Source organism: Musca autumnalis, unplaced genomic scaffold, assembly GCF_047663935.1.
Source record: "Musca autumnalis isolate F117 unplaced genomic scaffold, ASM4766393v1 scaffold_3, whole genome shotgun sequence".
In the NCBI taxonomy this organism is placed as follows: domain Eukaryota; kingdom Metazoa; phylum Arthropoda; class Insecta; order Diptera; family Muscidae; genus Musca; species Musca autumnalis.
Genome location: NW_027411866.1, coordinates 238,931,056 through 238,944,743, shown reverse-complemented (window position 1 = coordinate 238,944,743; position 13,688 = coordinate 238,931,056). Strand labels below are relative to the sequence as shown.

Below are 13,688 nucleotides of genomic sequence, written 5' to 3'. Positions count from 1 at the left end.
GAAAAAATATTCATTAAAAAATCAACGATTTTTGAAAGAAAATATTCTTTAAAACATCCACGATTTTTGAAAAGAAAAAATATTCCTTAAAAAATCCACGATTTTTGAAAAAATATTCATTAAAAAATCAACGATTTTTGAAAGAAAATATTCTTTAAAACATCCACGATTTTTGAAAAAATATTCTTTAAAAAATCCACGATTTTTGAAAAAATATTCTTTAAAAGATCCACGATTTTTGAAAAAATATTCTTTAAAAAATCCACGATTTTTGAAAAAATATTCTTTAAAAAATCCACGATTTTTGAAAAAATATTCTTTAAAAAATCCACGATTTTTGAAAAAATATTCTTTAAAAAAATCCACGATTTTTGAAAAATATTCTTTAAAAAAATCCACGATTTTTGAAAAATTATTCTTTAAAAAAATCCACGATTTTTGAAAAAAATATTCTTTAAAAAATCCACGATTTTTGAAAAAATATTCTTTAAAAAATCCACGATTTTTGAAAAAATATTCTTTAAAAAAATCCACGATTTTTGAAAAAATATTCTTTAAAAAATCCACGATTTTTAAGAAAATATTCTTTAAAAAAATCCGAGATTTTTGAAAAAAAAAAATATTCTTTAAAAAAACACGATTTTTGGAAAAACTTTCTTTAAAAAATCTACGATTTTCGAAAAAATATTCTTCAAAAAATCCAAGATTTTTGAAAAAAAAAACTAAAAATGCACATTTTACAAAAAAATTCACGAATTTTGAAAAAAAAATCTACAAAATTCACGAATTTGGAAAAAAATATTCCACGATTTTTGAAAAAGCATTCTTCAGAAAATCCACGATTTTTGAAACAATATTAATTAAAAAATACGCAACATTAGAACAACTTTTTTATTCTTCAAAAAATCCACGGGTTTTTAAAAAATATTCTTCAAGAAAATCCACGATTTTTGAAGAAATATTGTTTAAAAATCTACGATTTAAAACATTAAGGATTTTTAAAACAAAATATTTCTTAAAATACACAATGTTTGAAAAAAATATTCTTTAAAAAATCCAGGTTTATATAAAAAAATATATATTAAAAAAAAACAAGATTCTTTAAAAAGTATTCCTTACAAAGTCTACGAGTTTTGAAAAATATTCTCACAAAGTCCGATTTTGAAAAATCTTCACGATTTTGGAAAAAAATATTCTTTAAAAATAATAAATATTCGATTAAAAAAACATTCATATCCACGATTTAAAAAAAAACATTCTTCAAAAAATCCACGATTTTTGAAACAAAATATTCTTTAAAAAATCCGCGATATTAGAATATATTCTTCAAAAAATCCACGATTTGTGCAGAAATATTCTTTAAAAATCTAAGATTTAAAAAAATATATATTTAAAAAATTAAGGATTTTAAAAACAAAATATTCTTTAAAATTAACGACGTTTGAATTAAATATTCTTTAAAAAATCCAGGCTTATTTAAAAAAAATATTCTTTACAAAGTCTACGAGTTTTAAAAAATATTTTTACAAAGTCCGATTTTTAAAAAATCTCATTTAGCCTCCTAATCTGGCAACCGGAACAAATACGTGGCCATGGCACGGATTTCTTTTCTTTCCCGATACAGAGCTCGGAGCAAACGTTCAGGGATGTACTGCCATGGTGAAAAAAAAAATACACAAACAAAGACATAATTGCTAAGGTCACGGTCCCTGCTCGAAGATTCCTCAGAGTCAATCCGCTGCCTTGTTTAGTTTTTTTTTTTTTCAAAATTTTGGGTGTGGAATTATAAGATAAATGACTTTATTGTTAACTAGAGCCTACAGCTCAAACCACTAGGCTTTCTAAAATCTTCATTTTCACCAATATATAGAATTGAACCGCAGACCTGCACCACGTTGGCTCCATGGTCCAAACTTTGCTCATTGTAATATTTATTGCAGACATAGATCAGTTTCGGGTAGTCCCCGTGATTCTGATTACAATATAATTTTTTTGTGGACAAATCAATGCTTCCCAAGCAAAATGTCACAAAAGCCTACGGCGAACAACTAAGATGATGGCGAACTATAGACAAGAATGACTCCCAAAAAAGATCCAGGATCACAACGGACGCTGGAAACTACCAAAATGCTATTTACATTTAAAATTAGGAATCTGTTCATAGTATATTTAGTTCCAACACCATTATTGTTTTTTTGCAGTCATACACTGTGGCGATTTAGCTGTCGGCAAAGACGAAATAAAACACAAAACCGCTACTTTTTTCTTAACAATAATTATTTTCGGGGAAAATATAATTACATTTATTTTTGTCCAAAAAGAAATCTTATGATACAACAAAAAAATTATAAAACAAAAACACTATGCATTCCATAAGACATTCGAAAAAATATCAACTCAAAATTTAAATTCCGCCACGAAATTTTTGCGAAACATTTAATTTATGGCGTCGATCTTCCATGGCATCAACTTTTTGTATTAACGACATGGCTCGGGCGATGACATCATCAATTTTGTTGGGGTTGTTGTTGGCGGTGGTGTTACTATTTTGATGCTTTAATGGTGATAAACGTTTACGTTTCCTGGGTCCCTCGGGTGATGAGTGGTAATGGTTTTCGGAGTTCTCTGCATCCTCATGATGCAAGACCTCATGTATGGAGTTATCAATGTCTTGAGTTAAATTATCAATATAACTGGTGTCATATTGACCAATTTTCTTTGACAATTCAAATTTGTAAAGCGATTCGTCAAGGGTGCGTTTTAGTTGCAGATTTTCTTGCTTTGTTTTGTGGCTTGCAGGAGATTTTTTCAGCGCTGTGGTTTTCTTTTGCTTTATGGCAAATAAATTCGTTTCCACTTTACGTGCGGTGTTTTCAGCTTGGGCAATAATTTCCTCAAGTTGTTTGGGTGTTGGGGCGTTTTCTTTGAGATCCTCTTCTTGCAGGGATTGTTCTTGGTGACGTGAGTTTTCCTCACTGTTGTGGTCATAGTTCACCATATCCAATGGTTGACAGTTTAGCCACCAGGGTTGTGTTTGATAATTGTAAAGATCACGTTTGTTGTAAATTACGGGGGCGTTTTTTAATTCCGCACAAAATTCTTTTAGGTTGTGGTTTATGTGGGAAAATATTATGGGTTTTAATATGGTCAAATAGTTGAGATGTTGTAATCTCTCGTCAGGTGGCAGATGATATTGCAGAGCCGCCAATTTCCTTAGTTGTTGTATTGCATTTGAAATGCACTCATGAGCCACTTTGGTGGCCTCTATGTCATCGTGCGGCAAGCATCTGGACGCATAATTTAAAATCCACAACTCCAAATCTTCTAGATTTGAGTTTGGTGATGGTGGAGGTGTATCCCTTATTGAGGGCAGGTGAAGCTTCCTTAAGAACTTCAAAAGCACCTTCTTTCCCTTATCATTTTTCCACTCAGCCGGGAAAAATTCCAAACCCAGTGGTATATTTATGTTATTGTTTTGTGGCACAAACTCCTTCAGCTCCTCTGGAAATTCTGGCATTTCAGAAAAATCTTCTTGGGTTATGTTTATCAACTGCTCCAAGGCCTTGTGATAGATGCCCTCAACATATTCCGGTTTCTGGCAGATTTTTTGAAATACTGGATTATTGCGAGCCGACTCCTGCCATCTGTAAAACACTTCCTCTCCCAGTGAGGAATCTAAGAAACTCAAAACATTTTCCATGGCCAAGGATTGCAATTCCTGACAATTTTCTTTGTAACTTTCGGTGGTAATGAAATCTATGGCATCCTTTATGGCTTTACGAAAACTAAAATCTTTCCTACTCACACCATGTCCCAGGATTTTGTATTTACACACCATATCCTCTTCCTCCAAGGTGTCGAGATCCAGCATTTGCGCCACCACTTCTTTGCGCATCAAACAATTATAGGCTATTATGGCAACGGGAATCTTTTTGTAGTTTTTCGAATTCTTTAGTAAGTTATAGAGGCGCCGTCGGGCCCGAGCATTAAACTCTTCACCACTTAGAATAAAGACCACACCATCACTGTGATCACCTTCGTTGCGCATTTCATCACCCTGTTCATTGTGAGGATAAATGCCACTTAATTTGCGCACACACAATGCCATGTTGTTTTCCAGGCCATGTACGAAAGGACCCGTTTCCAGTTGGGCCTTTCGTATGTGCTTGAAAAGCCATTTGTTGCAAAAGGTTTCAAAGCCCGGCAGCTCTTCCTTGTCCGATGGGATGCTAATCACAAACTTAAAATATTGCCGTTGCTGCAAAAGACCGGCGGGCGTTAGATTTTGTTTTGCCAATAAATGACGTCCAACGAGGGTAAATAAACACAACGGTTTCGTTTGATGCACCCCTTCAGCCAGTGGTGAATTCTCCCCAAGACGCATAAGTTGTTTAAAGTCACAAGGCTGACCCATGCGATAACGTTTTATCATCTCCAAATTAGATTCTTGACAGGGATGTTCCAAGGCCTGTGCAAATTGTGATCTTGTGTTGGTGGTGACCCAAATAGGAGTACTTTCCATAAGTTTACGTTGTTCCCGTTTCTTACGCAAATGTATTAGCCAACGGTTAAAGTAACGATTCAACAGCAGTTGGTCATAACACATTACAGCGTATTCTTCGTGGGCAATATCCTCCACCAAGTCTTGCACCACATCTCCCAACAGCGTCTCCAATTGTAGCTGTGATGCTTGTTGTACCATTTGATATTTACGCAGTTCCTCACGTGCTAGTTGTTCCAACTCTTCTTGCAGAACATTGCCAATAATTGCCTGGGACTCCTCAGCAGCTTTTTGTATACATGCTTGCCTTAACTGTTCCCTGCGTTGGCGTTCCAACTCCTTTTGTTTTTGTTCCTCCTTTTCTCGTTTTTCCCTGAGGCGTTTTTCTTCCAATTCTTTTAGTTTTCTCCTTTCCTCTTCCAATTGTTTTTGTTTCATTTCATGCTCCTTTTCTAGTTGTAATTTACGTTGTTCCATCTCTTGGGCTGAGGTTAGGGAAGGGAAACCACCAGGTTTGCTTGGTTGACTTGGCAAAAATGAGGTTGCTGAAGAGGAGGAGCTAGAAGTGTCCCCAAATATTGACATTTGTGGTTTGGTTTGAAAATGCTGGAAAACATTGTCGCTTTTAAAAGCAGAATTTGTTCCACCACTCGATTGTTGTTGGAAAATATTGGCCGTTTCCTTGGCAGCACTACCAAAAATACTGGTACCAGTTGCAATGGCGGGTTTACTTTCTGTGCCCACCTTACTGAAACCACCAAAAATATTTGCAGATGCTGCAGTGGCTGTGGCAGGTTTCTCAGCTGTGGGCTTAAAAATCGACGTTTGGAACAAATTGCTAGAGCCCTGCTGAGCAGTAGGATTTATGCTAGCTGTGGGTAATTTGAAAATTGATGCTCCCGCCGAAGATTCTTGCACAGGTTTAAATGTTGCTGCCGCAGCCATCGTGTCAGATTGTTGTACTGTTGTGCTGGCATTTCCTCCGAAAATATTACCACCAAATTTGAAACCTCCTGGCGATGAACTTCTGGTCTCTTCTTTGTTGGCTAAGACAGAAAATTTAAAACCTCCTGCTGGGGAAGAACTTCTGGTATCTTCTTTGTTGGCAGCAATAGAGCCAAATATAGATTTTGCTGGTTGTTCTTGAGGAGCCGTTTGGCCAATGACGGATTTTCTTTGCAATTGTTTGGGTGAAATGGGTGGAGAGGCTTGAGGCATTTTAAAAATATTATCTGGTGGCTTGAGAAACCCGGATGATGATGATGATGTTGTAGTTGTTGTTATGGATATAGGTTGTTTACTTTGTTGTTGTTTTCTTTCCTCCATTCTCCTTTGGGCCTCTTCACCTCGCAATTGATCCAATGCTGACCAGGCATCAGCGCGCAGCAGGCCATTAGCATCAAAACTAGAATGGGTTTGATGTTCTTCAAAGGTTTTTGCTGAAGGTAAAGGTTCACCACAAATACATTCACCCACCGACACAAGACGTTTGGATTCAACGAGCTAAGAAAGAGAGAAAAAAGAAAAACGTTAAATACGCATTTCTAATATTCGTGATAATCGTGGATATTTTAAAGAGTATTTTTTCAAAAATTTTGAATTTTTTGTAGATAATTTTTTTCAAAAATCGTGAATTTTTAGAGATTTTTTTTGAATCGTGAAATTTTAAAGAATAGTTTCTTTCAAAAATTGTGAATTTTTTAGACATTTTTATCAAAAATTGCGAATTTTTCAAAGAATATTTTTTTTAAAATCGTGGATATTTCAAATTTTTTTTTCAAAAACTGTGGATTTTTTAAAGAATATTTTTTCAAAAATCGTGGATTTTTTAAAGAATATTTTTTCAAAAATCGTGGATTTTTTAAAGAACATTTTTCAAAAATCGTGGATTTTTTAAAGAATATTTTTACAAAAATCGTGGAATTTTTAACGAATATTTTTACAAAAATCGTGGAATTTTTAACGAATATTTTTTCAAAAATCGTGGATTTTTAAAGAAAAATTTTTAAAAAATCGTTGATTTTTTAAAGAATATTTTTTCAAAAATCGTGGATTTCTTAAAGAATATTTTATTTGAAAAATCGTGGATTTCTTAAAGAATATTTTATTTGAAAAATCGTGGATTTTTAAAAGAATATTTTTTCAAAAATCGTGGATTTTTAAAAGAATATTTTTTCAAAAATCGTGGATTTTTAAAAGAATATTTTTTCAAAAATCGTGGATTTTTTAAAGAATATTTTTTCAAAAACCGTGGATTTTTTAAAGAATATTTTTTCAAAAATCGTGGATTTTTTAAAGAATATTTTTTCAAAAATCGTGGATTTTTTAAAGAATATTTTTTCAAAAATCGTGGATTTTTTAAAGAATATTTTTTCAAAAATCGTGGATTTTTTAAAGAACATTTTTTCAAAAATCGTTGATTTTTTAAAGAATATTTTTTCATAGAATATTTTTTCAAAAATCGTGGATTTTTTAAAGAATATTTTTTCAAAAATCGTGGATTTTTTAAAGAATATTTTTTCAAAAATCGTGGATTTTTAAAGAATATTTTTTCAAAAATCGTGGATATTTTAAAGAATATTTTTTCAAAAATCGTTGATTTTTTAAAGAATATTTTTTCAAAAATCGTTGATTTTTTAAAGAATATTTTTTCAAAAATCGTTGATTTTTTAAAGAATATTTTTTCAAAAATCGTTGATTTTTTAAAGAATATTTTTTCAAAAATCGTTGATTTTTTAAAGAATATTTTTTCAAAAATCGTTGATTTTTTAAAGAATATTTTTTCAAAAATCGTTGATTTTTTAAAGAATATTTTTTCAAAAATCGTTGATTTTTTAAAGAATATTTTTTAAAAAATCGTGGATTTTTTAAAGAATATTTTTTCAAAAATAGTGGATTGTTTAAAGAATATTTTTTCAAAAATAGTGGATTGTTTAAAGAATATTTTTTCAAAAACCGTGGATTTTTTAAAGAATATATTTTTAAAAACCGTGGATTTTTTAAAGAATATTTTTTCAAAAACCGTGGATTTTTTAAAGAATATTTTTTTTTCAAAAATCGTGGATTTGCTAAAGAATATTTTTTCAAACAAGTAAAAACGGTGTTAAGTTCGGCCGGGCCGAACTTATTATACCCTCCACCACAAGTTGTATTGAAGTAAAATGGAATAATTAGTTTCCTTTCGTGTATGAAGAAGACTTAATACTAAATTTCAGCAATTTCGGTAAAACAATGTGATGCATCATTCTATATGGGCTATTTCAAAACGTCGATCTATACCGACAAATTTCTGACGGAAAGTTTTTAGGCTCAAAAAAGACTTAATACCAAATTTCCTTTATTTCGGTAAGAGAATGTGACTAAAGTATAGTACACATTGATAAGCAAAACTGACAGTCATCGAGGTCTATTTCGTGAATATCAAAGCCTAACTGAAAAATTTCTTTTGTAATTTCTAAATAATACCGTAAATATTGTATTTGAAACGTTTTTAGCTAAATAAATGTTGTTATTTGCCGGAAAATTGTCCTAAAAGTACGTTGACTGTCAGTTTTGACTGTTGGTGTGTACTCCCCTTAAAACTTAAAAAATACCGAAAATCAAGAAGTACGCTTATAATACTCTTCTGGAATATTTTATAACTCTTGGAAGACGAAATAACGAATTTCAGCCATTTCGGTTGGATATTGACGTCACAATCTTCAGTATTACGAAAATCGGGAGGTTCCGTTCTATGGGGGCTATATCGAAACGTGGACCTATACCGACGAATGTTAGTCAGAAATGGAGCAATATGAATGCGTGGACCTGTACAGACATATTTCTGACGAACAGTTTTATATCACATTGAACACTAAATACCAAATTTCAGCCATTTTGGTGGAATATTGAAGACACAGCCTTCAAAATATGAAACATCGGGAGGTAGCTTTCCATAGGGGCTATATGAAGGCGTGGACCTATACCGACAAATTTAAAGGGGAGTTTGAGTACCCCCAACAAAGTCTGAATACCAAATTTCAGCCATTTCGGTGTGATAATGAAGCTAAAAACTTCAAAATACCGAAAATCGGGAGGAACCGTTCTATAGGGGCTATATGAAGGTGTGGACCGATACCAACAAAATTCTGGGGGAAAGTTTTTTACCCCTAAAGAAGACTACATACCAAATTTCAGCCATTTTGGTTGGTAGGATAATGAAGCTAAAACCTTAAAGATACCGAAAATCGGGAGGTACCGTTCTATGGGGGCTATATGAAGGTGTGGACCGATACCGACAAAATTCTGGGGGAAAGTTTTATACCCCTAAAGAAGACTATGTACCAAATTTCAGCCATTTTGGTAGGATAATGAAGCTAAAACCTTAAAAATACCGAAAATCGGGAGGTACCGTTCTATAGGGGCTATATGAAGGTGTGGACTGATATATCCCATTTTCAATACCAACCATCCTGCAAGTAATAAAAACTTCTGTACCCATATGGTGGAGGGTATAAAAACGTGGATTTTTTAAAGAATGTTTTTTTAAAAATCGTAAATTTTTTAAAGAATATTTTTTCCAAAATAGTGGATATTTTAAAAAATATTTTTTCAAAAATCGTGGATTTTTTAAAGAATATTTTTTTCAAAAATCGTGGATTTTTTAAAGAATATTTTTTCAAACATCGTGGAGTTTTTTAAGAATACTTTTTTTCAAAAATCTTGGATTTTTAAAGGAAATTTGTTGAAAAATCGTGGATTTTTTAAAGAATATTTTTCAAAAATCGTGGATTTTTTAAAGATTATTTTTTCAAAAATCGTGGATTTTTTAAAGAATATTTTTTCAAAAATCGTGGATTTTTTAAAGATTATTTTTTTCAAAAATCGTGGATTTTTTAAAGAATACTTTTTCAAAAATCGTGGATTTTTTAAAGAATATTTTTTCAAAAATATTGGATTTTTTAAAGAATATTTTTTCAAAAATATTGGATTTTTTAAAGAATATTTTTTCAAAAAATCGTGGATTTTTTAAAGAATATTTTTTCAAAAATCGTGGATTTTTTAAAGAATATTTTTTCAAAAATCGTGGATTTTTTAAAGAATATTTTTTCAAAAATCGTGGATTTTTTAAAGAATATTTTTTCAAAAATCGTGGATTTTTTAAAGAATATTTTTTCAAAAATCGTGGATTTTTTAAAGAATATTTTTTCAAAAATCGTGGATTTTTTAAAGAATATTTTTTCAAAAATCGTGGATTTTTTAAAGAATATTTTTTCAAAAATTGTTGATTTTTTAAAGAATATTTTTTCAAAAATCGTGGATTTTTTAAGAATATTTTTTTAAAAATCGTGGATTTTCTAAAGAATATTTTTTCAAAATTCGTGGATTTTTTAAAGAATATTTTGTCAAGAATCCTGGATTTCTTAAAGAATATTTTTGTTAAAAATTCTGGATTTTTTAAAGAATATTTTTTCAAAAATCGTGGATTTTTTAAGAATATTTTTTCAAAAATCGTGGATTTTTTAAAGAACATTTTTTTAAAAATCGTGGATTTTTTAAAGAATATTTTTTCAAAAATCGTGGATTTTTTAAAGAATATTTTTTCAAAAATCGTGGATTTTTTAAAGAATATTTTTTCAAAAATCGTGGATTTTTTAAAGAATATTTTTTCAAATATGGTAGATTTTTTAAAGAATATTTTTTCAAATATCGTAGATTTTTTAAAGAATATTTTTTCAAATATCGTAGATTTTTTAAAGAATACTTTTTCAAATATCGTAGATTTTTTAAAGAGTAGTTTTTAAAAATCGTAGATTTTTTAAAGAATATTTTTTCAAAAATCGTGGATTTTTTAAAGATTTTTTTTTTCAAAAATCGTGGATTTTTTAAAGAATATTTTTTTCAAAAATCGTGGATTTTTTAAAGATTATTTTTTTTTTCAAAAATCGTGGATTTTTTAAAGAATATTTTTTCAAAAATCGTGGATTTTTTAAAGAATATTTTTTCAAAAATCGTGGATTTTTTAAAGAATATTTTTTCAAAAATCGTGGATCTTTTAAGTATATTTTTTTCAAAAATCGTGGATTTTTTAAAGAATATTTTTTCAAAAATCGTGGATTTTTTAAAGAATATTTTTTCAAAAATCGTGCATTTTTTAAAAGAATATTTTTTCCAAAATCGTGCATTTTTTAAAGAATATTTTTTCCAAAATCGTGCATTTTTTAAAGAATATTTTTTCCAAAATCGTGCATTTTTTAAAGAATATTTTTTCCAAAAATTATTTATTAAAAAAATCTTGGATATTTTTAAGTTTTTTTTTTCAAAAATCTTAATTTTTTAGATATTTTTTTAAAAATCAAGGATTTTTTGATTTCCTTTTTTCAAATCGTGGATATTTTAAATATTTTTTCAAAAATCATGGATTTTTTAAAGAATATTTTTTTTTAAAGTCGTGGATATTTAAAAGGACCTTTTTTCAAAAATCGTGGATTTTTTAAGGAAATATTTTTTTTTTCAAAAATCAAGGAATTTTCATTTTTTTTTATTCGCGGATATTTTAATTTTTTTTTTTTCAAAAGTCATGGATTTTTTAAAGAATATTTTTCAAAAATAGTGTATATTTTAAAGTACTTATTTTTCAAAAATCGTCATTTAATTCAACATACCTTTAATGCCCGATCCATGGAAAATTCCATATCTGGAGTTTGTATACGCTCCAGCAACACCCTATCTTCACTTTCATCACATTGCAGACCATGATAGGAAAGGAAATGCACGGCAGCCGCTTCATCGTCAAATCCCAAGGCATTCGTTAAATATGACAGAGGTAGGAATACATCATTTTTACGCCAATTATGTGATTTAATAATAACTTCCATGGCCCTTAAACGCAGACGATTAAAGTAACCCAAGAGAATACAAGCTTCCAAGTAAGAGGTCCTTTCCGAACGTACCATTGAAAAGAAGCGTACATAATTATTATTCTGCAAAGCATTGTAGAAGGCAATTGCCCGCTTGATTTCCGCCGACTTTTGTATGGCTTCAGGTAACTGTTTCAATTCCCACAAGAAGTTTGAATCGCCAAGATTCAATAGAATAATATAAGAACGGAATTCAGATTCTCGCGGACATTCTACCCCCTTGATTCGTAAATCATGATACATATATTTCAATGTTTGTAGACATTTTGTTAAATTCTCCGCATTAATTTTCTTATCAAATACTGAAGGATCTTCGGCGACGAGGCGGGCAGCACAATGTATATGAAAGCGTGCACATTGTTCGACCAGTTGTACACCACCTAGGGAACATAATTCTTGTTGGGTAATATCTTTACGAATCGATCGTGTACGATCCCATACAAAATGAAACCAATCACCCAGTGACGTTTGGGGATCATCACAGAGATCCATTATGCGATGCATTAAATATAACATTGTCATTTGGAGTACCGATTCGGAGCGCAATTCATGCGATAGCGGAACTTCTTGATCGGCACTACTGCGTGAATATTCTTTAATAGCTTTCCGATGACATATTGTTGATTGTGAATTTTCATCATCGTCCATTTCAAATGTGGAGACCTGTAAAATAGAAAAGCAAAAAAATTAGTCCCATAGTCCGTAAAAGACTATATATTATAAGGTGGGAACGATCCGAGTTTCATTCGACTATAGCTTGTGAACTCAGTGCTAAAAGTCTGCGCATTGTGCGCTCTTTCGTAAAAACGGTACCAAATTATTGACAGATTAGTCTGCCAGTCTTTATATGGGACGTAAGGTGTCTCTTCTGCTTGGAAGAATGTATGTATCTTTTGTGACTTCTAAATTTTAACTTACCTGTCTCTGAAATTCTCTCATAAGTCGTTCTTTTTCGGGACACATATCAGGGCATGTACCCTTCGTTGCAACGGCCTTTTTTATATCTGTCTGGCGGACAGTTGTCAAGCGTATTAATTTATCGCGTGCATCTAATACGCGATATTTGTCTTCATCTGTAAAGGCAGGTCGTCTTAGAATAGCTTCCAATTCACTACGAACTGAGGCGTCAATTTTGGGTACATCTGGCTGAGGAGAATCAGTGCGTGTTGCTTTTATTGGCTTTATAGTCGGTAAAACTGTTGCGGTTGTGCTGGTGCTGGGTGGTTTTGTTACCATTTGGCGGGGTAATGACGACAGCTTTGCAGCTGCTGGTGAAGCACTGAACAAAGATCTCATACCACCTGCTGCTGAACGATGTCCTGGATTCATGGCATCCAATTCTGACTGAACATCGGGATCTACCCATTCTTCTGTGCTTTGAACTTGTGGTGGTTTATTTTCAGCATAATTTACGAGGAATTCAATACCATTAAACTCTCCCGCGTCCATGTAGGCTCGCTCTGCATCTTCTTCGTTTTCATATTCCACAGTACAACTCAAACGTTTGGGTTTCAGAATAAAACGACTTATTTTACCGTATTTGCTGAAATATTTCTTGGCCACCAGTTTGTCGAGAAAAAGTTCAGGTATCTTTTCACAACTAGAAAAGAAATAACAAAAACAAGAGTGTTTATTGTGAAATTTCATTTTGCAAATTGCGGGCCGGGAATTCGCTCTTACCTGATGGCTTTATAATTTGTATTATCATCATGTGCTTCATATTCTCCATCTTCCGACATTATCTTTTATGTATAATTTATATAAATTCGTCAATTTTCACTTAATTTTCTTGAAAAACAAGCTTGTTGAGTTGAAAAAGGTAAATAAAACATAAAATGCGCGAGACCCACCAAGCCAAACAAAACAAGTGACAAATCGATAACAACGATAACGATAAGTCATACAATATTGGTGTCATCATTTTAAAGTGATTGACGGAAATTTCTCAGAGTTGGAAGTTGTAAGAAAGAAAACTAAAAACGGCGTCAACAATGCAGCCGGCATTGCATAGATAAGAAATGTTGTCAATTTCCACTTAATTTCTTGAAAAACAAGCTTGTTGAGTTGGAAAAGGTAAATAAAACGTAAAATGCGCGAGAACAAGCCAAACAAAACAAGTGACAAATCGATAACAAGGACAACGATAAGCCATAAAATTTTGGTGTCATCATTTCAAAGTGACTGACAGAAATTTCTCAGAGTTGGAAGTTGTAAGAGAGAAAACTAATAACGGCGTCAACAATGCAGCCGCCATTGCATAGATAAGAAAAGTTGTCAATTTTCATTTA

At 31.4% G+C, this 13,688-nt stretch overlaps 1 protein-coding gene across 1 annotated transcript; it reads right to left on the bottom strand.

The window, feature by feature from the left end:
* Nucleotides 1-2,256: 2,256 nt before the first annotated feature.
* xmas (RRM_XMAS2 and SAC3_GANP domain-containing protein xmas) lies at nucleotides 2,257-13,546 on the bottom strand. The gene is made up of 4 exons (XM_073977371.1): nucleotides 13,081-13,546; nucleotides 12,319-13,000; nucleotides 11,146-12,063; nucleotides 2,257-6,004 (listed from the first exon to the last, which is right to left on the bottom strand). The coding sequence occupies exons 1-4, from the start codon at nucleotides 13,137-13,139 to the stop codon at nucleotides 2,405-2,407; spliced, it is 5,259 nt and encodes a 1,752-aa protein (XP_073833472.1). The 5' UTR covers nucleotides 13,140-13,546; the 3' UTR covers nucleotides 2,257-2,404.
* Between the last annotated feature and the right edge of the window lie 142 nt (nucleotides 13,547-13,688).

What these genes read in the sequence shown, in the direction of transcription:
- xmas (XM_073977371.1), bottom strand. Translation starts at nt 13,139, where the DNA reads ATGTCGGAAGATGGAGAATATGAAGCACATGATGATAATACAAATTAT. An exon ending in TGAGAGAATTTCAGAGACAG is followed by an intron (nt 12,064 to 12,318) that starts GTAAGTTAAAAT and finishes TCTATTTTACAG; the next exon opens with GTCTCCACATTTGAAATGGA. An exon ending in CCATGGATCGGGCATTAAAG is followed by an intron (nt 6,005 to 11,145) that starts GTATGTTGAATT and finishes TCTCTTTCTTAG; the next exon opens with CTCGTTGAATCCAAACGTCT.